At 43.8% G+C, this 27,665-nt stretch overlaps 1 protein-coding gene across 6 annotated transcripts in view; it reads left to right on the top strand.

Moving 5' to 3' along the window:
* GPD2 (glycerol-3-phosphate dehydrogenase 2) overlaps positions 1 to 27,665 on the top strand; it is a 62,955-nt gene that overhangs the window by 9,884 nt on the left and 25,406 nt on the right. For 2 of the 6 annotated variants that reach the window (XR_010071980.1, XM_063341368.1), the window contains exons 2-6: positions 4,298 to 4,405; positions 13,019 to 13,190; positions 16,359 to 16,483; positions 17,427 to 17,524; positions 18,569 to 18,732. Coding sequence is in view for 5 of the 6 variants with exons in the window: in XM_063341368.1 (XP_063197438.1) it covers positions 4,304 to 4,405; positions 13,019 to 13,190; positions 16,359 to 16,483; positions 17,427 to 17,524; positions 18,569 to 18,732 (661 nt within the window). In the remaining variant the exon portion in view is untranslated. Of the gene's footprint in view, positions 1 to 3,178; positions 3,306 to 3,402; positions 3,560 to 3,649; positions 3,802 to 4,297; positions 4,406 to 13,018; positions 13,191 to 16,358; positions 16,484 to 17,426; positions 17,525 to 18,568; positions 18,733 to 27,665 lie in introns of those variants that run through there. The other 4 variants (XM_063341372.1, XM_063341370.1, XM_063341369.1 and 1 more) reach the window with 4 other exon arrangements.

Here is a 27,665-nt window from a genome sequence, read left to right as displayed (position 1 = left end):
AATGGCACAGGGGCTGGGGTACCGACGGGAAGCAGGGAGGGGGCGGCACAGGGGCTGGGGTACCGACGGGAAGCAGGGGGGTAATGGCACAGGGGCTGGGGTACCGACGGGAAGCAGGGGGGTAATGGCACAGGGGCTGGGGTACCGACGGGAAGCAGGGGGGTAATGGCACAGGGGCTGGGGTACCGACGCGAAGCAGGGGAGTAATGGCACAGGGGCTGGGGTACCGACGGGAAGCAGGGAGGGGGCGGCACAGGGGGCTGCTTTAGCTGAAGCAGCTGAAAGCAGAGCCCTTGGGTCTGTGCCTGCTGTTTGCAGAGGCCTGTTGGGAGGTGGAAACACAGGAGATGCAGCTCTCAGAACATGAAGAGCAGGTGTAATATTAGTCATTATCTTATTTCCCAGCACTCGCCCAGTACAGCTTTTATTCAGTACGTGAACATATTCTCTTTGAGCCTTTTTTTTTTAACAAAAAAGTTACCAAAATAGTAGATATTTCAAACTACTGAAAAATAGCATAACACTATCAGTGTAACTCAGAATTGTGGCGAGTGTTGGGTTTGTTCCTCCTGATCCCTTTCATATATTTGTGCAGCACTGTTGTACAAACAACTTAGAAATCTACTGCACAGCTTTGGGGGAATTTGTGCTTTTTTTTTCTTTATACATGCAATGATATTTCTAGTGTGATTCACAAGGAAACTTTAGATTTTGGTTGATGCAGTAACCCTTTTTTAACTAAAGAAGTAAAATCTGTTGTGGTTTGGGCCGGACTGGCCACCGAAACAAACGACAAAAGGCCAGCTGAGTAAAAGACGTAGCTACTTTATTTGTTCCATTTTAAAAACTTGGAGTAGTTTGTTTGTTTGTTTTTTTTTAAAGAAGTATTGATAAAATTCTTGTTAAAAAGACACAGTAGAACCTGCAGTCCTAAGATCATGATTTCCTTGTTTTTAAAAACAAAAATAATTGACTTCCAAAGCTGTCTGGGAAAGTCCATTTTTAAAGTAAGCTGGTGTAGGTGATGCTCACTGAGACTTTTAGCCAGTGGTTTGTCTGCCTAGTGCTGCCCTAATTCAGCCCCACTCAATGGAAATGTCATGGTAGGTGTGTTTAACTCGGGTAGGTGCGTACCTGGTCTCCAAAATGAGATTTTGGAGAAGGCTTAAGGCGGCCAGGGGACCAGAAGCACAGAGTGGTACGTGCTGTAGCTGCCCGGGTGCTGCCCCTCGCAGGCAGGGCTGGCCGTGGCTGCAGGGTGCAGCCTTCTTGCGCGGTGGAAGGTGCTCAGCTCTTGGCTAGGAGCCTCTTGGGCTGCGCTTGCCATACAACACCAGCTGCCGAGCTGTGGCTCTCAGGTAATTTGTTCATAGTTAATGAACTCTTGAAGAGTTTAGTTGAACAGAAATAAGTAGGGGTTGGTGCTTCGGCCATCACCCTTTCTTGCTGAACTTGGTGAAACAGTGAAAGGAAACACTTCCCTTTGTTTTCCTGAAAGCCAGTATCTCTGCAGACGTGTAAACCAGCTTGTTGGAAGATGCTAATTTGTTCTTTTTAAACTCCCTTGTATTCTAGAGCATATTGTGTTCCCAGAACAGGCACTCGCAAGGGTTTTATACTCTTATTTGAAGTGACTCCTTTGCTGATGCGTGAGGTGTGTGAAACTACTTCAAGACTGCACCAGTTTGCAGTCTGGAAGAGGAGTTGTTATTCTAGTGACTTGAAGAAACCTTATGGTGGAAGTGTGTAGTACACAGAGTGCTTGGATGATGTGTACGTGTTCGCCATCGTCATATGCTTCATGTGGCTATAGACGGTACGTGACCTGATGTTGCTTGCCTTAGTTCTTTTATTTTACCGGAGATTATGAGAGCCGTGATGGCGGTGCAAGTTTTCCAGCTGCACATTTTAATTCTTGTGCAGTACTGAATTTCATATTGTGTTACGACTTCACGAGTATCCGTAGGCACTTTGAGGTATGTAGAAGTGATATTGCAAAAGGCTGGCTCCACAGATTTGCGGTGGCAGGGTTTAGCTGATGGTTAGTTTTTGCTTTTTAATTTGGGGGCGGGCTGATAAGCCTACAGGGTAGGGTCTGATTCTGAAGCGCTCTGCTCAAGGCATTTCTTGGATTGCTCAAATCCTGTTGTGCGAGACTTGTGCCAGACGGACGGGAGAGGGGTGACAGGCGGGTGACAGGCACATGTCCTGGCGTGTGTGGCTGTCCCAGGAACTGGCTGTGCTGGGCTGCTGTGGGAGTGCTCCAGTGGGTCCCCTGCAGGCAGCCCTCCTCCTTGGGTGCTCACGTTCTCTTGCCCTGCTAGCCCACGTGCAGTGCCACTGGGCAGGGGACCACAAACCTGATCAGGAGCCTTGTCCCCCCTGAGCTGGAGCCGGGGGGAGGCAGCCACAGTGCGGTGCCAAGCCTCCACAGTAACTTTCCTTTGAAAAACTCCCCTTGCTATGGGGTTTTTCGGCTGTTGGCTTTCCCTTTTACTCCTCCCTGTCCTGGGATAAAGGAAAGATGAAATTGGTCTTTTTTGAGACCAAAGCATGAAGTAGGTGGAAAATGTGATACTCTATGTACATACCAAGAAAGGTTGTTCTGGGGGGAATCTCCAAGAGCATATGATGTGTGCTGCTCTGCAGAAAAACTTGTGGGAAACTGCAAGTCTTGGCCTTCTGTACAATAATCACTTGCACACAGTACATGCGTACAACATCTGCACATCAAATGTTTGCATACAATAGTGGTGCGTGGAATTTCCCATCACATTGAGTGTGCTGCAAGCAAAGTGCACAGGGAATGAAGTTAAGATCTACCCAAACTGAAAAATGAAATTTTCTTGTTAGGCTCGTGTCTTAAACATGTTTGGCGTACTTTTCAGAAGAAAGATCAATGCTGCTGGCTGGAAGAACTAGTAGGAGAAAGAAGATGAAGTGTGTATAGATGTATAGTAACATACAGTATTTCATGTTTAATTGTATTTATAAGGCCAAAGAAATAACTCTTTGGTTGTAAGTGGTTTGCTGCAAATCTTGACAAGAAAGCTGTACGCTGCCGGAAGTAACAGTTTATAGCCCAGTCTGGTGTGTTTGGTGTAAGACGGGCAGTGGCCACGGAGGGAGGGCTATGAAGCATCTCACTCGTCAGTGCAGTGCCGGAGCTGTGCCGGACTGGGGCAGCGGGGATGGCCTGTGGGACCTGGCTTGGGGACCAAGGTGAGGGCTGAGCCCCTGCCCAGCCACGGGATGGGACCCGCTGCTGCTCCCTGCTCCTGGCCCGGGGCCGCTTCTGCTGTGTTGTAAGTCCGCTGGTGTCCCGCTGTTGGCACAGTGCTGTACACATTGCCTGCTTCTGCTTTAAGCCTTAATAGTGCTAAATCTCTGGTGTGGAGACTGCTGGGTGAGGCTGGGGCTTGGACAAAGGTGTCCTCATAGCTGGAGGGCTTGGAGCGCTGATGGGAGTCCTTCAAACTTGATGTATGTTGTTCCTAAAGCGATGCGAGCTGCTGCAGTCCTGGGAAGATGGATTATGTTGTGCCTGCTTAAGATTCAGGTCAGTTCCATGCAAATTTTTCATTCAGTATCCGAACACTGGGTCTTTTAAGAATTTGCCTGACCCATATAGGGCTAGTTTTAAACCCTCTGTAGCTGGATGACAAAGTTCTGCGCTTATTTCAAGCCACTTAATCTTGTCCACTGTCTTTGCTGCTGCTTCTCACTGAAGGACCTGCGCCCTGACTAGCGGTGCTTCGCTTCTCCACCAGTCCTGGGTAGGACCAGCTTTGCTGGTGTACGGCAAGTACAGGGATCCTAATTCCTGGCTTGAAAGCAGGATGGAGTGCTGTTAGGCAAATGTGATTGTAGGCATAGTTTGATGGGACGGGAGGGTAGCTAAAGGGGATGTTGTCACGCAGCGTCAGCTGTTCTGTTGTGGCAAGGATCTGGTGGCCATCTGCCGATGACAGGGAGTTCTTGTTCAGCTTTTGCCACAGTATTGTAAACACTTGTTACATATACAAGTAAGGTTGAGGTTTAAATGGGTGGATGTGTGTACACCTACTTGTACATCTAAATACTCTTTTGTCATTCAGCAAGCACTCTGGCTTGCCTCTGTCTAGACTGTGTTTAGAAATTATTAATACTGTAATGAAAATCGCTAATTAATATATTGCTACCCTAAGTTTCAACTTGTCACAACATTGTCATTAGTTTCTACAAATGGTCTATTCTGTGTAGCCTAGATTCTAACATGGTAAAACTGCCTATTAATTTTTATCTTCTTTTCTTACAGTAAAAAATGGCATTTCAGAAGGCAGTGAAAGGAACTGCTCTCATTGGAGGAGGTGCCATAGCAACAGTTTTTGGCCTCTCTCAATTTTCTCAGTATAGAAACAAACACGTAAGTATTAATTATGATTTCTGATAAAATATGAAACTTAAAATCTGTTTGAGCGTATGTTAGGCTTATACGAATAGTTTTGTTTGGGAAGCAATGCCAAGAGCCTCCCAGCTTGATTTGGTAAGTGCTAATCTGGAGGATGGCATTAAACGATGTTTCACTATTGTAGGTCTTTAACCAGTGGGGAAGTGTGATTCCTGTAATTCGTTTTTCATGTTTAAAAAATGACCTTTGTGTACTACCGGGGATTTTACTTAGTTGGAGGAGGAGTGGAAAGTAGCGATCGAAGTATAAGCAGTAAGTAGAGCTTGAATGGTATTTTCAAACTGAGAAGCTTGAAGTGAAACCACTAGGACCACCTCTGAAAATCTCAGCTTCGAAACAGTCATGGTGGCAGCTCTCGTTCAGTTCAAAAAGCTGAAAACTGTTAGAGCATAGGATCTGTGCCAAAGCAGTCAGTGGCAAGGCTCCCGTTGTTTCTGGTGGGCATTGGGCTCTCTCTATCTGACTGGGCACGACCGAGCCACTGGCGAGCTGGAGGCACGGCTCAGTGCTGTCTTCCAGGTAACTGAGGCACACAGACAGAACGCATGCCTCGAGCAGCGAAGGATGACGTTGGACACTTGCTGTTAAAGTAAAGCAGTGGTAGGAGAAAGAGACGCGGAAGGTTCCGGTGTTCAGTTTGTGTGTTGATTCTTGCTGTTGGAGAAAGTAGATTTCATCGGCGCATCTGCTCCTCACAGGAGAGTCGGAGTCACTGTGCTCTTTAACTGGCTTCTCAATGCAGAAGCCAAGGAGAAATCGGTGAAAGGAGCAAGAGTTGTGGGCTGGTTTTAGGCAGAGATGGTGGGGATCAACAATTACTGTTTGTCTTAAAGCAAGTAAATGCCCATTGTTTTAATGCAATTCTGCTGCGCTTTAGAGTTTTATAAAATAACCATGTCTGGACTTACTAGATGCATATAAGGGAACATGTCTTCTGATGTTGTGTTAAATGTGGACTGTGAGGCTGGCACCTCACGTTTGGCCAAAACTATTTGCAATCAGTGTTCTGTAAAATGGTTAAAAGTAGTCAGAGCTCTGGCCTGATTTGCTTCAATCTGGTCTGGAAAAAGCTTAAGCCCAAGGAGCGACCTCCTCCTTCCTTTTAGGTGGTAGCAGCCTGAGCAGCTAGGTGAGAGGTGTTCATTTCGCATGGTGTTTTCTGCTTCTCACCTTAGAAATGTAATCAGTCAGCTCTTTATCTAGACAAGCTGTTACTCCGTGAAGTGCTTTAGTTACCACACATTTACTCTAAGTTGCCATTCAGATTGGGCAAACTGAAAATAGGAACGGAAGAAGTGGCTCTTAATGGTCTAGTTGAAGGTAAAACAGTGGGTGATGGGAGACAGTCTTCCCTGAGCTCCACGGAGGTGCGTATTACGTCTGAATAAATGATAATCCGAATCTTCTGGCTGTTTCTATGGGGAGGAGGAGTAGCAGCTGAGGTATTGGTAAAGCAAATGAGATGAGTCATTTCTGGGGAACCTAGCTGGGAATGGATAAAGCAGGATCCTTATGGCTCCAGATACTGTTGCAGAAAATAAAACCTAGCATTTAAAGTGAGCTTCCCATTGGGCTGCCTGTCTTGCACCTAGCTGATAATGCTGCTTCTGTCTCTCTCGGGCGTCTTTATCACAGGATTTTACAATATGGCTTCATTACTGTCAGAAATGGCAGCTTCAAATTTTAGGACGGTTAAATAAGAGAAGGAGTTGAAAGGGAAAAGTGACAAGGATAGCTCACTTGTTGTATATACAGTATTCCTGAATTCAGGGAATTCCCATTTTTCTGGGAATGGACGGCCATGGGATGGCCATTATGAATTTCCAGAGACAGATTAAAACCCAAAGTTTTACAGAAGGTGATCATGGTGTCAAAATGAAATAACCGCTTGTCCCCCAGTTTCTAAACCTATTGTGTAGGATCAGTCTACAAAGGATCTGCAGATTTCCAGCATATGTGTAAGCAAATGGATCTGTCAAGTGAGCAGCATGTTGTTTTCATGTTGTACTAACTTGCACATTTCCCACGTGATGTCCCTTAAAGCTGCTGCCTTAAACACCTAATACAGGGCAGCAGGTGGAACATAACTGGAGGGATTGACACAAAGGAGGACAGTCCGTTTGTCGTGTTGACATATCTAAGCTGTGGGCATGTCCCCCAGCCCAAGTGTCCTCTCTTTAATAATGCCTGCCAATCAAATATATGCTAGGGCAAAGATCTTGTCTTCCTTTGCCAGAGAAGGATATCGCCCCAAGATGTGCACTAATTGGCTACACATTGTAGGAAATCTGTTGTTATTTCAAGAACAGAATCCATCACATAATAAGACAGAAATAAAATGCGCCGTTTTTTTACCCATGTTCGTATTGCCTCACTCGGTGCCTGGATGTCTGTGCTGTGGCTAGCATCCTGGAATTAGGGGCACCCAGGTACAGAATAAAGACCTCGGATGGCTCAGAATCCTGAACGCAGAGTGTTGTTGATCTGTCTGTCTTTGTTTTCCACGTTCGCTCCACTGATATTTGAATTTTCTGTGAGATTTGGCTGTGCCGAGTAATTCCAAGGGAGAAGCTGAAGCATGGTGAAGTTCTGGCCCTTGAGAATGGATGGGAGGTCATTTGGATTTGTTAGTCGAGTGGTTTGTCTATTAAAAGGGACGAGTATTGGCAATTTCTGACGTTGAAACTTAAATTGTCCTTGCTGGGTTTGAGAGCCAAAGCCTGACTGTGAGGAGAACGGCGCCGTTAGCATGCTTAACCTTCTCTGTACGTAAACAGCTGTAAAGTGTTTACACCTTGGAAATAAAACGCTCCATTGATTCAGATCTGTCCTGGGTTTTAAGATTTTTATCCCAACTTATTTTTCTATACACATACACGTGTGCTGGCATTTTGGAGTACGTTTCTGCAACAGCAGTTGAGGCAGTGTAACCGGGGAATGTCTGACTAGGGATGGCACGTGCGGGCACAGGAGAGGCTCAGTAAATTGCCCTTGTTGTGTGTTGGTCTTTCTGACAACACACGGGTCCTGCTGAGCAAAGCGAGGAGGGGGACACAAGTTGACGTGACAGAGCTGTTCTTGAATTTAACTCATAAACTGATAGATGAATATTGTGCTTCTGTGTGTTTTATAGTAACCTGATCACTGGGATATTTACTGAATTAATAAGATGGGTTAGCTCAATGCTGTGTGTAAGGGAATGAGTAGGAATGACACTAATTCAGGCAAAAGCTCTTTCAGTAAATACACAGGAGTGGTTCTTTCATATTGAATAACCGTTACCCTTAAGGAGGCTGGTGAAGCTTCCTGTGCAGCCTGGCTGACTTAGGCTGCTGAGGGCAAACGCAGGAGTCTGACGAGGAGGCTTTTGGTTAGATTAAAAAGGAAAAAACCCTTTTCTAGAGAAAAGGAGGCAATTGGGGAACTCTGCACGGCAGGTAGTGCAGAGATCCGAAGAAACTAGTCCCTCCTAAACTGTTTTGGGGTAAAGCAACTACGTATAGACTCTTAAATTTTTTTTCAATGCTATCACTGTAAATGAATTTCATCTTAAATACAGGAACTCTCAAATCCATGTATGCTACATAGACTACCAGTTACGAGCTCCTGAAAAGAATTGCATCTGAGATGAAGTTGGACCCCTCTGAGACAGAAAATACACAGGCTATGTATGTAATTGATTGATTTGGCCTCAAATATTCAGATACTTGAATGGCAAAGGTGATGCAGCCAGCCTTTGCTTCCTTGTAGATGCTGACGGAATTGCTGCATTCTTGCTTTTTGTGCCTTTATTTTAACACATTGAGCCAAGTGGGCTAGTAGTAGATATGATGTGGGTGTTCTTTGATGTGCCAAGCTGGAGACCACTGATGATTTCTTTTACCCCCTTCCCTGTAATCATTAAGGGAAAAAGCAGTGCCTTGTTTTGGAGTTGCAAGAGATTGCTGTCGTTTCCTAAGCGCCGCGGGCGATCCTTCTCTCTTTCTGGTGTGTAAGTACAGTGTTGGTCAGTAGGAATTGCTCATCAAGGTGAATCCAATCGAGTATGATAATATGATAATGCATTGGGCCCTGCTTTTGGGTTTTCTTAATGACTTCCTGGTTTTTTGTTGTTGTTGTTTTTTTTTTTGTTTTTTTGTTTTTTTTTAAATGAATAAGGATGATGAATTTGACTCTGCAAACCTACCTGGAGATTTACATTAGCAAATTAACAAGAATGCTTGCTTATGGATTACTAGATCACTTTATAACTTGATGATTGAATTCAAACTGCCAAACTAAATTTCCTCTCGCTGAGAGTGTAATCAAAACCATTCAAGGAACTCTTGCCTGAGAAATTGTAGATATAAACAGCAATTGCTTATTTCAGTAAACACACTTGTTCACTGCCAAACTAATCACGTTATTGCAGATGGAATCCCTGTATGCAGCTTTTCTCCACTCTCGCATTTAATTGACAGCAAGATGAATCATATCTATATCAATTCCTAGTGCGCTAATCACTTTGCTTATATTTCAGTGCTAATCTCTATTCTCTTGCTATACCAGTGGCTATCTGCTCGGGACTCTGGTCTGTGTGCTACTGTAAGCCATTTGTTGTAAGTAATGTGTTTAAAAACAAAACAGAAAATATAGTCAAAACCAAATGATGCTAGTGCTTCTTGAACTCTGCATTTGGTTTTCTTGTATCCTCTTATTTTCCTGAAGTGAAGTTGTACCCTTTGAAAATAGCCCCTTGTTTTGCTGAAGAAGGCGTGTCTGGAAATGTAGTGCAAAACTGATCTTGAGATCAGGATTTTCACTTTTTTTAAAGTTTAAGCAAGCTGAGCATATGTAGCTGAACTCAATCAGCCAAAACACATGCAAGACTAAGCCACGAGTGGTTTTGGTCTTTGCAATTTCCTCCTTGTCGCTGCTGTCCCCAAGGCACAGGGTGGTATTGAGGGAAGCAGGGACATGGGCACCAGCTGTGTGGCTGCGCTGGCTGTACCGGCACAGCAGTATGTGCTGGATGTGCCGGCGTGCCGAGGGAGGCCAGAGACCGTAACACTGGCTGTGCCACCCAGAACGCATAGGGGAGTGTTGTGGTTTGGGCTGGTCTGGCCACTGGAGCTCTGCAGAGCTGGTGGCTGTCAGAGAGGTCACAGCAAAGCCCTGCAGCAGCACAGGGGCCAGAGCGGCATCTCCACAGCCACCGAGCAGGAGGGATGGCAGGAGTGGGTGGATCCTCTCCCTCCTTGTGTACATTGCTCCCTGGAAAAACACCTTCTGGAACTGCATCAGTGTACCATACTGTAGGGATATAAAACTTTCTAACCATACGTTGGGGGATATAAAAATTCTCAGCACTGCTAGAGCTGAGTAGGCATGGGAGAGAGCGGAGCAAGAGGTAAAGTTTGGCCCAGGCTGCCCAGAGAGGTGTGGAGCCTCCTGCTCTGCAGAGATCCCAAACCCGCCTGGACGCGTTCCTGCCTGACGGCTCTGGGGGACCCTGCTCTGGCAGGGGCTGGGACCGGGTGACCTCCAGGGGTCCCTGCCGACCCCGGACGCTCTGGGATTCTGTGAAAAGTAGGTGGGAACGTATGGAATTCATTGCTCAGAAGAATGACGTGGAAGTGCCAAAACTTTGTACTTCATGTCGGTATGTACGCTGGTGAGAGCGAGGGGGGACTGTAATCGGGAGCCGGCTCCACTTTGACTCACCTCTCCGCTGTTCGTGAGTGTTTCCTCGGGCTCCTGGGCTGGCACGTGTATGTGTCTGAGGGCTGCGGTGGGTTTAAACAAGCTTTTAATTAGGAGACCATTCGTTACTGTGCATTTGTAGTCGGTGACTGAGTTGGTTGAGTGCTTGATGCGGCTGCTCGTGAGCCTGGAGAGAGCCCGGGCCCAGGCGCTTGCTGGGCTGGAGGTGACCACAGCAGCAGCCACAGGGACTGTGCTTGGGAAAAATCAGTGCTAATACTATAGCTTGAGTCATAATTTGCCAAACTTTGGTTATTTTAAATCGTAATTTTCACTTTCTTTCTGGGAAGATAGAAATCCTTACTATAAAGTGAGGCACTCTTTCTCTAGTCCAACTTTCCTTATTGATTGAATTGTAACACACGTGCAATGAATGTCGTTGCTGCTATCCCCAGTAATTTGCATGAGCCGCTTGCATTATAGTCAATATAATCCGTGACTACAGAATGAACTTGATCTTTATTTTTGAATATGTACGTCGTCTAGGTGTGGCTACCAGTTATTAGATTTTACTTTCAGTTGTATAGTAGTGTTAGGAACGTTGAGAAATAATGCATTTCAGTGGTAATACTGCTGAAGAATGGGCAAATAATTTCGAACAAAAATATTTAGGATGTACGCACCATATAATTGAGTTCAGCCTTCTTGTGCATGGCTGGATTGGCTGCTAATTTACAGTGGATGTATTGCAAGAATCACTTTTTCCTGTAACTCACACAGTCTGCTTACAGGGCTCTGTGACAGGCAGCGAATTGCTTGCTAAAGAGGAACTACAGACCTGCGCAGGTGAACAGACGGCGGCAAGCAACTGAGTTACCTTTTCTCAGTCGAGCTACTTTATTATGGCAGGTGTATATTCTCTCCCCGTTGCAAATGCTGGGAAAAGTGGCTGGAGTTCCTAAAACCTGGAGGTGGCTTATATTAGCGGAGAGCTTTTCCGAACGGCAGCGCTGTAGGAGCGTCTGCCCGGGGAGGTAACCCGTGGGCTGAGCAGCGGTAAAGCGCCCAGGTGGGGTAAACGGGGCTTGAGAAGGGGTGTTTGCAGCCTGGGACTGGGCTCAGGAGCTATTTCTGTGGCAATTGTAATTCGCGGTTAACAGTGCAAGAAGCAATAAAGTTATTCCTAGAACTGAACAACTTGCCTAGTTCAGTTTATTCAAGGAATGTTTGGAATTAAAAACGAGAGCTTCCTTGCACATTGAAAGCAGTGGATGGAAAGAGATTAGACAAATAGATTGTTTTAGATAATAGTAAGAAAGTAATATTTTGTGCTTTGTCACTTGAATTTGTATTAGTTTACTCTTTTCTGCTTAGATCTGGATTCAAGCTGGTTTACATCAGTTAAGTCTGCCATTTGGACTAAATGCTGGATCATGCTCAGACCTTAGACCGTAGGGTTTAAACAGGTTTTTTCTTGTGTTGAAAATGTTTATAATTTTCAGGAAACTGAGAATGTTACTTTTAATTTCCTGTTTGTTTATTTTGACCCATTCTGAATTGGTCAGTTAGTTTTTCTGTCCTGGTCTGGGTAGTGTAGATGTTTACTTGTTTTCACGTACGTATTTCAAATCACCAGTGGTTAAAACAACTGACATCTACCTGGACTTGTGCAAAGCATTTGACGCTGTGGGAAACATGCTTCCTTCGGGTCTTAAAAAATAGTGAGAGAAATTCACTGTCTAGTTTTGTGCAGAACAAGGGACAATGGTGAATGAGAAAAATCTGGGAGGAAAGGAGCTGGAACAAAAAGTGAAGCTGGAGCTGAAAGCAGAGAGAAAGCAAGCCTGACTTTTGTGCTCTTGCACCCTATTTAGCGGTCTGAATACCTGTGATGTCTGCCCACAGCCCATTGTATATAATATCAGTGTGATGAATATACACTGTAAAATAGTATATAAAAATAGTGTGATGAACCCACAGGGATGGCTCTCATAATATTATTATTATGAAGTATCTGACTGGTAATGGCATTTGGGGATTCCCAGGGTTTTCAGAATTCAGTTTAAATTAATCTTGACTGAAGAAAGCCTTCAGAAACTGGTTAGAACCTTAGAATTTAAACCATGGTCCATATGAGTTGGCCACGCAAGCACGTCAGCCTGTCTCACCATGGGCGCTAAATGGAGAGCAGCAGCGGCTCATGGAACGTCAGAGTACTGCAGAGATTCTCAAAGCCTTTCCAGTAAAATCTGAACTTGTCTGGAAACTGCCACACCAATAAGTTTTTTCACTTTGAAGAAAAGTTGCATTTTAGCATGCTATAGGATATTAATTGCTTTGCTTTTAAGACTTTTTAAAAAGATATGGAAATAGTGTTTCTTTGGTGGTTTAGTATACTCTATTTGACGGTAAACAACATCTTCTCATGAACCTGATCAAATTTGAGCTTAGATTAATGCCACTGTAAAAGTAATCAATTTTAAAATATTAAATGTACATTCATCTTTAAGTCCTTTGCTTTGATGGATTTTTTTGGTAGAGAGTTGAGAGCTGAACCATGTGTCTGTTTATTAAAATACCTCCCGCACATCCTGTAACATTTGTCATAGCCAAAAACTATTCCTAGAAATAATTAATATAGGTGGCAGCACTTGAGTACAGCATTATATTGAAGTAGGCAAGATGACGTAAATGCGTGCTAACACTTTATTGGTTTAGTACTGTTTGTTGCTCCATAATGTTTTAATACAATACTATTATTAAATGTAGGTAAAGTGACTGGGAATATTTGAGGTTACCTTTATGGTTGTAGAAGATGCTGTGATTTTGGTGTGTGTGTATACGCAATAAATGCAGATCGTCGTGTGTTGCTTTTAATCTTTGTAGGGTACCTTTGTGCATGCTCAAGCTGCAGAAGCTGTGACTGTTCCAATAAAGAACGATTTCCCCACAAGAGAACAACAAATTCTGGCACTGAAAACCACAAGTGAATTTGATGTCCTTGTTATAGGCGGAGGAGCAACAGGATGTGGCTGTGCTTTAGACGCAGTCACTAGAGGTAAGGCTTGGAAGTTTAATTGCATTCTTATTCTTAGATTACGTGGTTTATAATGAATGTATCCGACCGGCTTTTCAAAAGTACTTGAAGATGGAGAAGGTGTACTCTGAATGCCTGGTTATAAAACTGTTCCCAGATGCTAAAATGAACTTGAAGAAAAAAATGTCATTGCATTTTGTTGTTTCAGCAGAGTCTTCCTTGTCTAGGTGCTTGTATGCAGTTGTCTGCCATAAAGTTTTTGCCGGATGCTCTTGGATCGACTTCTTGTTCTCTGTTGCTCCTTCCTTAGCGCGTTTGTCTGTAGTCCCATTTCGCTTGTTTGTACAGGAGAATATCAGCAGCAAAGAGAAGACAAGGCTTGTGCAGCACTTCTAGCGACTGTTTTGAAAGGGCCAAGCCTGAGTTCCAGATGAGGCACAGTGGCTCTCCAGCTCCTGCTTGTTAGAGCCCGAGATGTCTACAGCTTCTGCTAGCGCGTTGTGGCTGCGTAGTGTAGTGCAGGGTTGGAGAAGTCTGTCTGGATTTTCAATGAAAGGTACGAGCACCGTCCAGTCTGAAGGTACATATGGTAGATCTGTGCTTCCATTTCCCCTCTTTTGGGGCATTGCCTCTGTAACTGGTTTAAGAAGCCCCCAGAAGCAGCAGAATTGATGTTAACTTTGTGGATAGCCTTGACTTCTGGAAAGCTCGAGGTAAAATGAGTTTAAGCTAATGCTTTTTACCTGACTTCTGCAGGAGGAGGAGAGTGTGTGCAGTGAGAGAGTTGTTGCCCAGTAGATGTGCAAATGTTGCCCAATAGCTCGAGCAGTTGGTCACACATATGAAAAACTGTTCAGGGGGTGGAAAAGCAGGACGCTAATGCCCACCCTGTGTCATCCGCCTCACGCGGTAACTTTGAAATTGGCCAGCAGGTTGTAATCAAATTTGACAGTGCTCAAAGAGAATAAGTCATGTTACAGGTTTAATGAAAAATGATCTTCCGATACAGAGATGAGAGTGCAGGGGTACTGTTCCTGCGGAGAGGCTGTAGCATCAACTCCTGTTCTATTAAAATACCATCCTTTTATCCAAAAAGCTACGTAAAAGATTTGTGAGAAAAACTTGTCTTGGAATGTGTTCTCTCCGTTGTTATTTTCAGTACGATCAGCCCATGAGAGAAAGAACCAACTTTCCTTACTTTTTGTGTTTGTAGACCTTGTGTCTGGCTTTGGAACTAAAAGGGAACAAAAAATAATGTAAAACATAGTAGATAGCCATAAAATTCTTCAGGTTCTTTAACCTCTAGATATACCTCACAAATAAGAGGCAAAACCAGACTCCAGGAGTGTCTTGTAGCTTCACTTGGAAAATACTTGTCCAGGAGGTGTGATAATTGTGAAGTAGATAAAGCAGCAAGGTCTGTACCATTGGTAGATACACACAAGCTCAAATCTGGTTATTTATTTTTCTCATGTATTATTAAAGATAACGTGGGGTCTTTGCACTTCTGCCTCTGCTGTATTGTGGTAGAATATGCAGCTGTAAAGCATACAGAAATGATTATAGGTAATCTATGTTTATCCTTTTACTAGATATTCTGATTATATCAGTAGATTTCTGAAGTGTGAAATATTCCTAGGCATTTCGTTAATGAATTGTGTATTGTTGCTGTTCATTCATGGAACTTGCTCTTTTATTATGTTTGCTTCGCTTAACAACAAATTTTGCTTTTCATGTGTTTGATATATCTTTGCCAAATTATTTCTGATTGTATCCATTAATCTTCAGTCACATTTGACAAAAATAAATTACTCTGATCTTTGAAAGTTACCAGTAATAATTAGATAAGGACGTAAAAGTTTTGGGAGACCAATAGATGTTAAACTGTATTTTCACCAACCAGTAACATAAAGCACCCCTCAAAGAGGGCGAAGGAAAGACCCAAGGGATAACTTCTAACGCAGATGATGCTCTTCTTGGGTATGTGTCGTCATGTCGTTGCTGTTGGGTTTGGTAGCAACGTCGCTGAATGTAACGCACCTTGTGCCTTGCCTGCCGAACTGTGAAATTCTGCTGCTGTTGGAGGGGGTCTGCCACGGTAACTTCTGTAACACAGACTGTCCTTGCAAATGCCTTTTGTAAGTGAAGGATTGCCACGTACTCGGCCTGTGGTGCCTGCCTTGGTTGGCTTTACCGCTGCTGGACGTTGGAGTCAGTGGTGGTCGTCCTGTAGGTATGTGCCAAAGAATGCGGCCAGGCTGTTGCCTGCATCTCATCATTAAAAGGCATCTGTTAATCAGCTGTTTCCTGCAGCTCTTCCTGTCACCTAACGTTCATCACATAACCCAATGTTAGTCTCCTTCAGGAAGAAGGGATGCAGTGCACACAGCGTTGGGGAATATGGTTTCCTAGCCACCTCAGTATGAACCTGTGTGCCTTCGGCCACGGCAGGCTTTTTCCTGGCCTTCAGGGGCACTGGGAACACAACTCGTGCAACAAACCTGCCAGCCGCATTGCAAGTGTTTGTTAGAAAGCACTTTGTGTTCTGGACTTGGGTGACCATCAGTGAGCCATGTGGTTATCCCTTCCTTGCGCTGGTCGAACTGTCAGGGAACGTGTGTGCGTAAGCGATTTTCTGAAACCATTAGTAATGTCTCGTAACTAACGCTGCGTGTGCGGGTCACGTTCTCTGGGGAGCTCTGCCTGAGCGGTGAGCCTGCCCACGGCTGGCCCTGCCCTGCCTATGGGCCCCTCTTGACAAACGGTAAGTGAGCAGAGAAGGATGCCGGGTGTCTGCCGCTCTGCTGTGCGCTCTGAATTGTTAGTGTTGCTAGAGCGCTCCGCTGCAAAGAGTTAAAAGTATTCATGGAAATACTTTGTTCCTGCCATGAATATGAACTATAATTTGCTTGGGGGAGCATGGCCCCTATAATGTACTGTAATGCCTTTCTATTGTGAAATATCCAGGTTTTAATGTGCTTCTGTTTAAGTTCTGTTTCGACTTTTCCCTTAGGAAGGAGGCTAAAATTTTTCATTACAATATAGACAGTGCACTACTCTTTGAATACAAATTTATCCATGTACGGAGTAATTTTTCTTGTGATTGTCTCTACCCTAGAGAAGTGTCTTTAATGAATTACATACAAATTGTGTAATTTAAGAAGTTAATTTGGTTTTCTGGTAACACAGGACTAAAAACAGCCCTTCTAGAAAGAGATGATTTCTCATCAGGGACCAGCAGCAGGAGTACTAAATTGATCCATGGTGGAGTGAGATATCTTCAGAAGGCCATCATGAAGTTGGATTTTGAGCAGGTAATTGTTTATGCTGGTTGTTAAGCAAAAATTGCTAGTAGACACTTCCCCTATCCCAATTATATCCTAGTCTCCTTTTTATTTTTTCAGTATTTGACTGTTGCATTCCACAGCCGCTGTACATAGAACACGTCTTCTCCAGTTGAGCTTTCCAGACTAGGGGAATCACTGCTGCTGTATTTTGGGGAAGAAACGCAGGGACGGGGTTGACTGCAGAATAAAAAGACCTTGCCTGTCATGGTCAGAATTTGGGGAAGTGAGCGGTTGTCCTGTTTATTTAGGAATGGGAAAAAAAAATATGGTAAATGAGTGACTATATATAAACGCTTTTATGTATTCTTGTGTTGGTGGAAGCGTGATATTCTTGTTTTGAGAAATTGATTTGTCTTCTCATTGAAACCTCCCTAAGTTAAAGTATGTTTTAATGGTTATAATACTGCTACGGAATGGTGACTTCTCAGGGAAAAATACATGAAACGTGCAGTTAACTAGCTATAGAAGTCAGCCTTCTTTTTTTGCCAAAGAACAACTTCATATTGATTCATATTGATTGATTTGGAGAAGAACTCTTCTGCATTTGCAAGTCGGAGCGAGTATGGTTTTTAATTGTGGGAATGGGCACAGAAGCTGTGCTGTGGGATGAGTTGTAACCCTCTGTAAGTGCCTCCTGCCCATCGGAGTAACACGGCTTGTTGCGTTTCACGTTCAAATGAAAAATTATTCAACTGACCTGCTGAGACACCGAAATGAAACTAGTGAAACTTATTTTCTTGGTAAATGTTTTTCTTAACTTTTGAATTTTTCAGCAAATCTCAGTGTGTTTTTGAAAGAACAGTAAAAATTATGCAAGGTATTTGCTTTGATAAACAGTTTCTTATTCAATGTTGCACATGGAGACAAAAGTGAGTTAGGTGGGATTCACATGTACACTTCTGTTTTTCAGTACAAGATGGTGAAAGAAGCACTTGAGGAGCGTGCAAATCTGCTTGAAATTGCTCCTCACCTCTCAGCTCCTTTGCCAATAATGCTGCCTGTTTACAAGTAAGCTCTGCTGTAATCTCTCTCCTTTACCACTGCTTTTGACGAGCAAGCTGTTTCCCTGGAGAAGTTTCCAGGTGCCTCTTCCCCAGCATGTCTTTAAACCCGTCGCAAACGTTGTCCTCCAGGAGGTGAGATGTTGCCGTACTGTAGAAGCATGGAATACTGTCACGGCACCAAGCGGCATCACTGCTGTCGGGGAGCACAGCTTGGGCTTCCACTGCTCACTGCGTTCCTACCACCCCAGCAGTGGGGAGGAGGGGGGCCTGCAGCTGGAATGAGCTCCTGTTCCCAGGGTGTTATTTGCTGTTGTTTCCAGGCCATCCTTGTCTTCAACACATGCCATCAGCGTTCTTAGCGATGTGCTGCTCAGTCCTTCCAGCCAGCAGGGTTGAGCGCGGGAGTTCGTGCGCTTGCCTTCCGCAGGATGGGACAGTGTGGTGCTGAGAGAACAGTTTGCTCCTCCTGGGAGAAAGGCTTTGAGTGATTTGGGTTAGGTTTTTAGGTCTGTGAGAGCAGTCCCTCGCTGCAACAGGCTACTTGGAGCAGTGAGCTTTTGCTGAATGATCTTTGTTCCTGTCTTAGTAGAAGGGGGGTGTAATAGCTGGAGCTCCTGTAGGTCAACGGTTGGCTGCATTTATTTGGTCTTGTTTGTGCAGGAGCCATTAGCCGAGGTGTGCTTTGGGGAACCCTTCCAGCCTGCACATGCCGCCTGGTTCTTCCTCAACACATAGCTTTAATATCTCACCTCACACTGAAGTACAAAAAGCCAGTTTATGATCTTCATTCTATATAAATAAAGCCTTGAATCTGCTTGAGTAACTGCAGTGAGTAGATCAGTTGAAAACAGTAATGAACAATATGTAAGTTCTGGCATATTTACATTATATTGTGATACCATGAACTGGTATGATGGTACAAAGCAAAACTGGTGTAATACAAGATGCTGTGTTACTTAACGTGTTCTGTACTTCAATAACAGTGTGTGCGTGTGCTTTTAAATTGTTTTTGTTTCACTTCATGGGGAATTACTTTTTTTTCCTGCAGATGGTGGCAGTTGCCATACTACTGGTTTGGAATAAAACTATATGACATGGTGGCTGGAAGTCAATGCCTGAAAAGTAGTTATGTCCTCAGCAAGTCGAGAGCCTTGGAGCTCTTTCCAATGCTACGCAAAGACGAGCTGGTTGGAGCGATTGTCTATTATGACGGTACGTTGCCTTTCTGTGCTTTGGGCTGCGTTTTGAGGCGGGGGGAACAGAAGCATGCAACCGTAGATCACGTACCTTAACTTTCTAAAGGGAAGAATGACAACTTGAAGGAGTCAACATGCATCTTAAGCGTTAATTTGGTAGATACATTATGTTTTTCACAACAGTAACTTACTGGATGAAGGAGAGAATATATCAGCTTTCTTGGCTCGTAGGTGTAGTGATAGGTGGAAGCATTCTGGTGTTCTGGGGATTCTCTACAGCTTCCCACCTGCGCGTGGTTTTGCTGCGCGCTTCTCAGGCTGAACATTTTCTCTGAGGTATCATGAGTCAAGAAAGTGGGATCATTCCAGTAACGTTAAATGGTTTGCTGTTGCACTGTCAGCGTGCAAATAACTTCAGACCTGTCTAGATGACCCGGCTTCTGGTTGTGGTTCTTGCACTGGGTTGGATGAGGCCTGGATCAATTACTTTTTGTATCGCCAATAAAATTGGTTGCTCTGCAAAGACAGCGTTCATTGTCGTTATAATCAAATACCAGAGATTGCTGTAAGACATGGTTTCTGTTAAAACCCCTTTAAACAAAGGGTTATAAATTCATGAGAGGAAAAATGCCTCCAGCTCAAGTTATTGAATCTGTTGTATCAGCCAGTTCTGTTTGTGTATAGCGCACAAAATCCGTGTCTGAGGGGGAGAAAGCAAAGGTGCTTTCTGCAAGTCTTTTGACATTCATTCAAAATAGAATGATGATTTAATAGAACTCGCTGCCGTCGGAAGCGTTCTTGTCTATTCCCGTTTGGAAGGAGCATCACTCTTGTTTGGAATGTAAGAGTGGGTCAGCCTTTCTGCCTTGTTGGGTGGATCACGCCAAGTCCCTCGCACTGCTGGGTAGCAGGAGGTGCTGCCAAGGGTCTTTTAAGCAGTGCATTTCTTACCACTGTCTCTGTCCCTTCAGTCTCTACAGATATGCAAGGCAACCTGAAACAAAACTGGTGAAGGTGTAGCTGGCTTATTTGACAAGTGACTACCTAGAAACTTTGTTTGTCTGGGGTATTAGCGTTTGTGTTGATGTGCAGGTGTCTTGAGCTTTGTCCAAGCTGCTGTGTCTCAGTACTTTTCAGCATCATGCAGGACACATCCCCACATTGTCAGTATTTAAAAAATGCTGAACTTGTACAAATTCTAAATGCTGGCAAGTTCACTGCTGAAGTTTGAGTACCAGGATATACCAGAATTGCTCTCTTGATGCACTTGGTTATCTTGGCATATCTAGAAGATGGAATATTTTTTCTTTGCATTGGTCTTCGTCACTGTTTCACGATGTGTTTTCAGTGAGACTGGTATTCCCCCTTCTCCAGTCCTCTTCCACTTTACTTCCAAGACAGAGAGTTTCTGTCTTGGCAAAACTTTCTTGGTAATGGGGCTTACTAGCTAATATCAAAATGTCAAATGTGTTCAGGATAGGGCAAAAAGCCATAGATTCGTTGCAGGCTTGAAGGAGCCTCCAAAGAATAAGTAGCTTAAATACTGATTTACCTCGGTAGTGGTACAGTTCTAGTTAGTTTTTACCTGAAGATGTAGTTTCTGACCTTTTGGCAGCCAGAAAGGTCTTCACACAAAATTGATTATAAAGGTAGTTCTTTTCCCTTTTTAGAACTGCATTTAGACTATTCATTGGCTTATCAATAGGGGCTTTTGTACCGGGAAGAAGTAGGAGGGACTCTCGAAACACACTGGACTCGGATGGTATTTATGAGGCTTCTGGCAAAAGCACATGTTGATAGTTGCAAGTTGTCTCATACAGACGCCAGCAGAATTAAAAACCCCAAATGAATATATTTGTGCAAGAATATATACATGTAGGTTCTTATTTGGGAGTAGGGTGAGACTTAAGTAAAAATTAAGTCACTTCTTTATCTCTGATGGAAACTGCATCTTTTCTACCTTACTTTTAAGGTCTAGAGGAGATAAGAGGTTGTTTGGAAGCAAAACTTTTTATGGCATTATGTGGAATTTTTTGTATACTGTAACAAGAGCTGCTGTAAATAGCATACATAGAAGTAATTCAGACTTATTTTTTCATTATCATAAGCTATCCCTTAAAACAGTCTAAGGGATCCCAGGAGCATGCAAGAAGAACGAAGTGGTTCTCTTAACTGTAATTACACTTCTCATAAGAGCACTATAACTTGAAATCTATTTATAATCTATTGACGTTTTTTCTGATTAAATAGAGAGTTTGGATGTATCATAGCTATTTAGTACTCCAGCATTCTGAAGATACACATTTACAAGGTAGCCTTAAAATTTAGTCTTCAAGCTTCTTGGACAAATAATTGTTTTAAACAGTGTTGCAATAAATAAAAGTACAGCTCCAAGATACGGTGTGGTCTTCTAGCGGCAAACACCTGCGCAGCAATGGCGTGCCCAGCTCGGGGTGACGGAGAGCGGTCTCTGCTGGTTTTGTTGCCATCCCAGGCAGTAAGAGACAATCACGCACTCTGCAGATTGGAAACAAAGAAGTGTAAAATGGAAAAGAGAAGAAAAGGAAATGCACAGAATGTCGAAGAACAGTTTACTGGAGAAGGAGGACTGAGTAATCCCTGGGTTTATCCCTACGGGTTTGACACAACCAGGCAGACAGCAGCTCTCCGTCAGAGGAGCAGCTGAGTGCGAGCAGGGCACAGACTCATTTGGTGACAAATATCAAAAATAGACTGAAGTTTTGCTGCCAGTGAAACTACTTGTTCATGCTAGTATATCTGGCCTTATTTTGCTTTTCTTATAAGACTACAGCTTAGTTATCTACGTTTTTATGCAGAATTTAAAGAAATGGTGTTTTGCAGTGGAAAAATGAAACACACTCACAAGGCTCCACCAAACCTCAGTTTCCTAGAAGAATAAAGTGGTTCTGAAGGACTAAAGTATCAAATGTGTGAGTTCATGACGTACATTTGGCTGCTTTGAGGCTGCACCTAATCCAGAATAAAAACTTGCCAACTGCAATATTAAATCAATTCTTAATGTGCCAGGTTCCAGAATTAAAATACTGTCTGTAGTGGCTCCTGGAGGTCAGCCTGTGGCCCAGGGTGTAGGTGGGCTCATGCTGTGTTGTAACGCATTAATTATTTTATCATGATCCATTAACCTGTGTTCCATCCACAGTAAATTTGTTTTAAGCCCCAATGTTTCAGCAAGCACACTTTAGATCTTGTAAATTATTATACTTGAATTTTAATGATATACTTTCATGCCCTAAATCCGGAGGAATGGAGGACAAAAGGGAAGGGGAATTGAACTTAAAGTAGACAAGGGGATGATAAGGTTGAATTAAACTCCTTTTAGTTCTTTCTGAAGGATTAGTCATAAAACAGAGCATTAAATAATGGCGGAAAATATGTATATATGTCTTAAACTAGGTCATATCTTTATCTTCTCTGTCCATCCCTTCTCTGTCTTCCCTAAGTAACGAATGAATAAATTGGCCTTTTGAGAGTGGCCTTACTTAACTGATTGTATGTGTACAATTAAAGGTAGTTTTATCTTGTTTTCCTGCTTGTCTCTCTCACTTTCTGTGTATCTGTAGTTGGTAATAGCACCTGCCAGCCGCATCTCGCTGTTCGCATGTGTGTCACCACCACCAAAGGCAAGAAGTAAAACATTCATTATGTAGGTTACTTTTTTATTTGATAAAGCCACCTGTCCAGTTATGACTTACTGGTGGCAATGTTCTTTTGCAAAGGAAAGATCGGGAATGCTCTTTGTTTTGTTTTGTAATTGTTGATCAAACTAGTGGCACGTCAAATAATCCATTATTCATGAATGTGTTGTGTTCTGAAATGTTGCTGTGGTCGTCTTAATTACATTTTTTAAATTGTTTATACAGGCAAAAAAAAAAATGGTACATTATAAATGTTGGAAGTACCAGCACCAGCAAATCACAGACTTTCCCAGAGGCTATTCTTGCTCTGTCTCAGCATCAGGAAACTAAAGCATATGTTGGATGTTAGCCTGGGTGTACACAATGTGTCCTATTTATTCAAGGTTTTCTTTGAAGCCACAACTTACAAGTTTGTTTCTTAGGGGTACATGTCAGACTTCATTTAGCATTCCTTGGTATTAGGATACTCCTGAATAGCAAAAAGGCAACATTTTGGGGGAAGAACGTGGCTGCTATCTGAGCAGTGATCTGTCAGTTCCACTTACGTAGCCGAAGGAAGAGTGGAGAAGAGGCACTGTGGAGACGCTGGGCTGAGAGCTCAACATCATCGGCAGAATTATTTTACAGCACTTTAAATGGAAGAATTAATCTCCATTTAAATTATACATAGTTCATTATGTTAAGAACTAGGAAAAACACTAAAGCAGAGATCCGACTGGCCAGAATATTTCAATTTAAAGTGTTTAGAAATTCGAAGCGGCACAATTCTTTTTAAGATGCATTCTTTTTCTATCTCTAGGTGCTTGCAGACTTTTTTGTTAACATATTTTGCCTTGCCAGATGAGCCTTTAGGTGCGTAGGGAAAATTTGTCTTCTGGAATCAGTCATTAAGATTTTAGGGCTTTGTTGACCCTGCTCTTTGAATTTACTGCTATTTCCTGAAAGCAGGAATTAACATACACTACTTCTGTGACTGTCTTGCCACACCAAGGTATTTGATTGTTCAATGTCTTGTTCTACAAATTTCCAGCATCCTTGCTGCGATGTCAGTATTGTTCTTTATTTTTGCATTCTCAGTATTTTTGTATATATTCTCTCCTGGAATATTTAATATGGAGGTTATTTAAAGGTAGAAAGAGAAGCCTTGGCAGAGGATTTAGCTTGCCGTGTTTACAGCAAACCCCATGAGAAATCCTTCCCAGGCACACATGCACACACACACAAAAATCAATGCAAAAGAGTAGGGCATTCATTAAGCTGTCAAAAATGGAATAAATGCTTTTTTTTTATTTAGGCTCTTGTAGCTATTTTTCCTAGTCTTTGAGTGTGTCTTGAATTATGAAATGTTATAGCTTTATAATTCATATTTGACAAATTAATATTTGGAGAATGTTGAGCTGTAATAGGGGTATTACCCTATTACAGATGCAGACAACTGTATGACTTTTTTTTTTTTTTTTTTTTCCTTCCTTCCCTGGATATAAAAACTCTTTGACAGTTTGTCACTAAAGAGACTTTCTATAGGTGAAATACACGGCTAACCATATTTCTTGCTATTTCAAAACCGAAGGTGGATGAACGAGGGAAGCCTTGCAGGCACACTAACTGTGGGTATAACCTGGAAAATACTGTGCGTGTTCTCCATATCCCGGTGCTTTCAAATGCGTTTTGTCCCATGTTCTGTGTAATAGAGTTGTGTCTGAAATCCTGCAGAAAATGGGCAGCCTGCTAGGAGAGGGCTTGGAAAGGCGACGCTGGCTGCCTCTAGTGGAATGCCCGTAAAATGAAACGCGAGTCTCCGCCTGAACCTACAGAAGCGACGGCGTTTTTCCATGCCGGCATTAGTACAAACACTAGTGGGGATGGGTTCTAAACGGTGCTTCCCGTCCTCGGATGAGATCCACGGGCTCTGTGCTTGCTCGGAGTGCTGCTCCACGCACGGCGGCCGCAGTCACACCGAGCTCTATCCCTCAGAGCCCTTTTATCGTTTTCAAAAGGGATAAAATCAATCGCCTAAAATGGCTTGCATCTTTAACCCAGTTTTGCCTCTGTCAAAGGGTGCAGCCGCACGAGCGTCCCTGCAGGAGCAGCCGCTTGCCCCCAACAAAAGGCACCGAGCATCCCAGCGCTGCTCTTCCCTTTGCTGGAGGCGTCCTTCCCAAAAGCATGCGGATGATAACTGCGGCTCCTGCTGTACCTGTAACAATTTAATTGTGTAAGTCAGCCCAGTCAAGCATCCCCAGCTCATGACTGGGAGACATGAAATTCATTGTCATTATTGTCCCTGTCATTTTGGATCATTATATCCTGCTGCAGAATTTTCCTCACTCCAGTGCTTTCTTACCTCCAGGAAGCGGGGATTATGGCTGAGGTTGGGGTGGGGGCAGGACTGTGAACTACATTTACCTCAGGGGAGCCGCAGATTAAATTGGCTTTGCTCTCTGACTTGCTGGATTCGTCTGTTTGTACGCTGTGGGTTTAAGGTTGGAAATGATGAATATTCTAGTGAATTCTGTGCCTCTCGCTTTTCCTTTTTTAATGCTCGTATAAGCAACGGATGGTTTTTGTGTCCCTTAAGAAGTGAATGGGGAATAATTCTTCAGATCATGTTACCTAAAAGATTTAAGATTATTCCTGAGCAAAACGACATTATTTGCACGTTGTGCCACAAACATCTGAGCGTTCCCCAGTGTGTCGTGGCTTTTAGGGGAAAGACTCCATCGAAGCATGTAACTCCGCTGTAATTTATATGTGTGCGTTTTATGTGAACTTAATAGTGGGTCATTAGTTAATATGTACACTGTTCTGTATTGTAGGTATGTTGAGGGAAAACGGATTAGGGGATGTCTGTATATCTTACTGCTCCTTCCCCTGCTCTGCTGGCTGTCCCCATGTCTGGGGGCATACGGGGCCGCAGGGGCCCTGATCCCAGGAAGGGCTGGAGAGGTGCACCTTGCTCATCTTCCTCACCGCACTCCTCCTCTCCCAGCAGCAGAGTTCACCTCACCCAGCACCTCCTGCCCCATTTTGGTAGCCGTTCGTGTGCTGGGTTTCTTTATGTTCAGTGGAGAATTGTCAGTTAAAATGCTGCTGCTTGGCTTCTCCGTGGGATGGGGTGGATCCCACACACGCCATCCAGTAGCTGCCAAACCCATCTCTGCTTCATCCAGGCTTCAAAATAGCTACTGCAGTGGGCAAAGCAGGGTTTGCCCCAGATTGAAGCCGTTAGTGTGAGCACTGGGAGGACTCCTGTGGGGACAGGCTGAGAGAGCTGGGGGGGTTCAGCCTGGAGAAGAGAAGGCTCCGGGGAGACCTTCCAGCCCCTGCCAGGCCCTCAAGGGGCTCCAGGAAAGCTGGGGAGGGACTCTGGAGCAGGGAGGGGAGCCATGGGACGAGGGGGAAGGGTTTTACACTGACAGAGGGGAGATTGAGATGAGATGTGAGGCAGAAATTGTTTGCTGTGAGGGCGGTGAGCCCCTGGCCCAGGTTGCCCAGAGAAGCTGTGGCTGCCCCATCCCTGGAGGGGTTCAAGGCCAGGTTGGACGGGGCTTGGAGCAACCTGGGCTGGTGGGAGGTGTCCCTGCCCAGGGCAGGGGGTGCCACTGGCTGGGCTTTAAGGTCCCTTCCAACCCAAACCATTTTAGGATCCTATGACTCTGTGACTGGTCGGCTCTCGTGCCAGGCAGGCCCACAATAAGCCATATTGACACCGGCACGTTCCTTGCTGGCATGGCTGCAGCAGACCTGCTGTGACAGTTGTTCCTGGTGACATTTTAGCGCGGTTTCCATAAACTGACAGTGACAATGTTTAGTTTCATTTTAACACTGTGCTTTTACTTACACTGACATTGCGATATGATTGTAGTGACAAGTTGAAGGCTGATACAAAAGAAGTGGGAAACAACATAATTATAAAGCAGTAGCACAGAACAATAATTCTAAATTTTGTCTCTCACTTGATGTGCTGGGATATTGTGGCTAATTTTTGTATGTTGATACCTTATTTTCAATAGGAATTTTAGCTTCTGTACTGTAACTTGGCAGTAGACTTGATTAGACAAGACATTCTTGGGGTATTGTGATATGTATTTTTTTAGAAAAGCTTTTATGGGCTTCCTGTCTCTTGCGTATGTTATTCATTTGTTTATAACTCTGTACATAAGTTGGAATGTATTGTACTTTAATTTCCTAATCTTCATTGCGATCTTGTTCGTTTTCGTCCATACACGTAGTTTGTTTGGTCACAGGTTCCTCCATTCCTTTAATCTTCCCTTATGAAAACAATCTTGAACTTCTGAAGTTCCCTAAGCTTGTCTTGTGAAAGGATGGTTCCGTCGCGTCTCGGGTGGTCTCTGCAGCGCGCTCTCCCTGGCTGTGCTCAGCTCTGGTAAATGCAGCTGTTACAGGTAAATGGGCATTAGACCTTCCAGACCCTTGAGCAGCACAGCCTGAAAGTCGGACGCTGATGGTTTCCTCTTCGCCTCCATCGCTCGCAGGAAGAGAGAAGTTTATTTCTTGGGGTCTGAGCTGGTGCTTAATGGAGGAAGCAAGAAATTCTTTAAAATGACTCCTGCTGGATTATTTAAATTCAATGTCTCAAATCTGAGTTTGGATCTGTTAGAATAAATTTACCTGGCCACACTCAAGGCTTTCCTTTCCATTAAAGCTCCTACAGAGTGAGGACTGAAAACAACTACATCTCAGGGCAGATCTTAAAGGACTGAAATATGTGGGGGGGTGGTTTTTTCCAGTGCAAAGTGCATATATAGATGTGTATCATTCTTGCCACCTGGTTGAGCCGTATTTCAGCAGCCCAGACACCGCAGTGGAAAGCAGAATTCAAGTGATAGATGGTTTGTATGAGAAGTATTAACAGCCGGGTGTGACATTGCTGTGTTGTTAGATGTGGGTGTGATGGAACCGATCTAACTGAGTCAGAGCGCGCTTCCCTCTGCAGCAGTCCAAGAACAAATGCGTGCGTGCTACGCATCCTAGAAAGTCTGTTCGTTTTCAGCAAATTTCTGACTTAAGTTTTATGTGATTCAGAGAGCAAGAAATAGTTCAGGTCTGAGGGCATTCGTACTGACTTGTGACTCAGGAGTCAAATTTGTTGTTTACCTCTGAACTCGTTCTACTGATGTTTGGGGAAAAGAAGTTGCTGAGCTCTTTCTCCACAAAGTCTGGAACAATTTTGAGTCACTCCAGCTGATTCATAATGCCTAAGCTTGGATATAACTGATTTCCGTATGTGCAACAGATGTTGAGTTCCTGT

The sequence above is a fragment of the Chroicocephalus ridibundus genome, chromosome 7 (assembly GCF_963924245.1).
Source record: "Chroicocephalus ridibundus chromosome 7, bChrRid1.1, whole genome shotgun sequence".
NCBI classification, from domain to species: domain Eukaryota; kingdom Metazoa; phylum Chordata; class Aves; order Charadriiformes; family Laridae; genus Chroicocephalus; species Chroicocephalus ridibundus.
The sequence above is the reverse complement of the archived record's forward strand: the minus strand, read 5'-3'. Positions and strand labels throughout refer to the sequence as shown.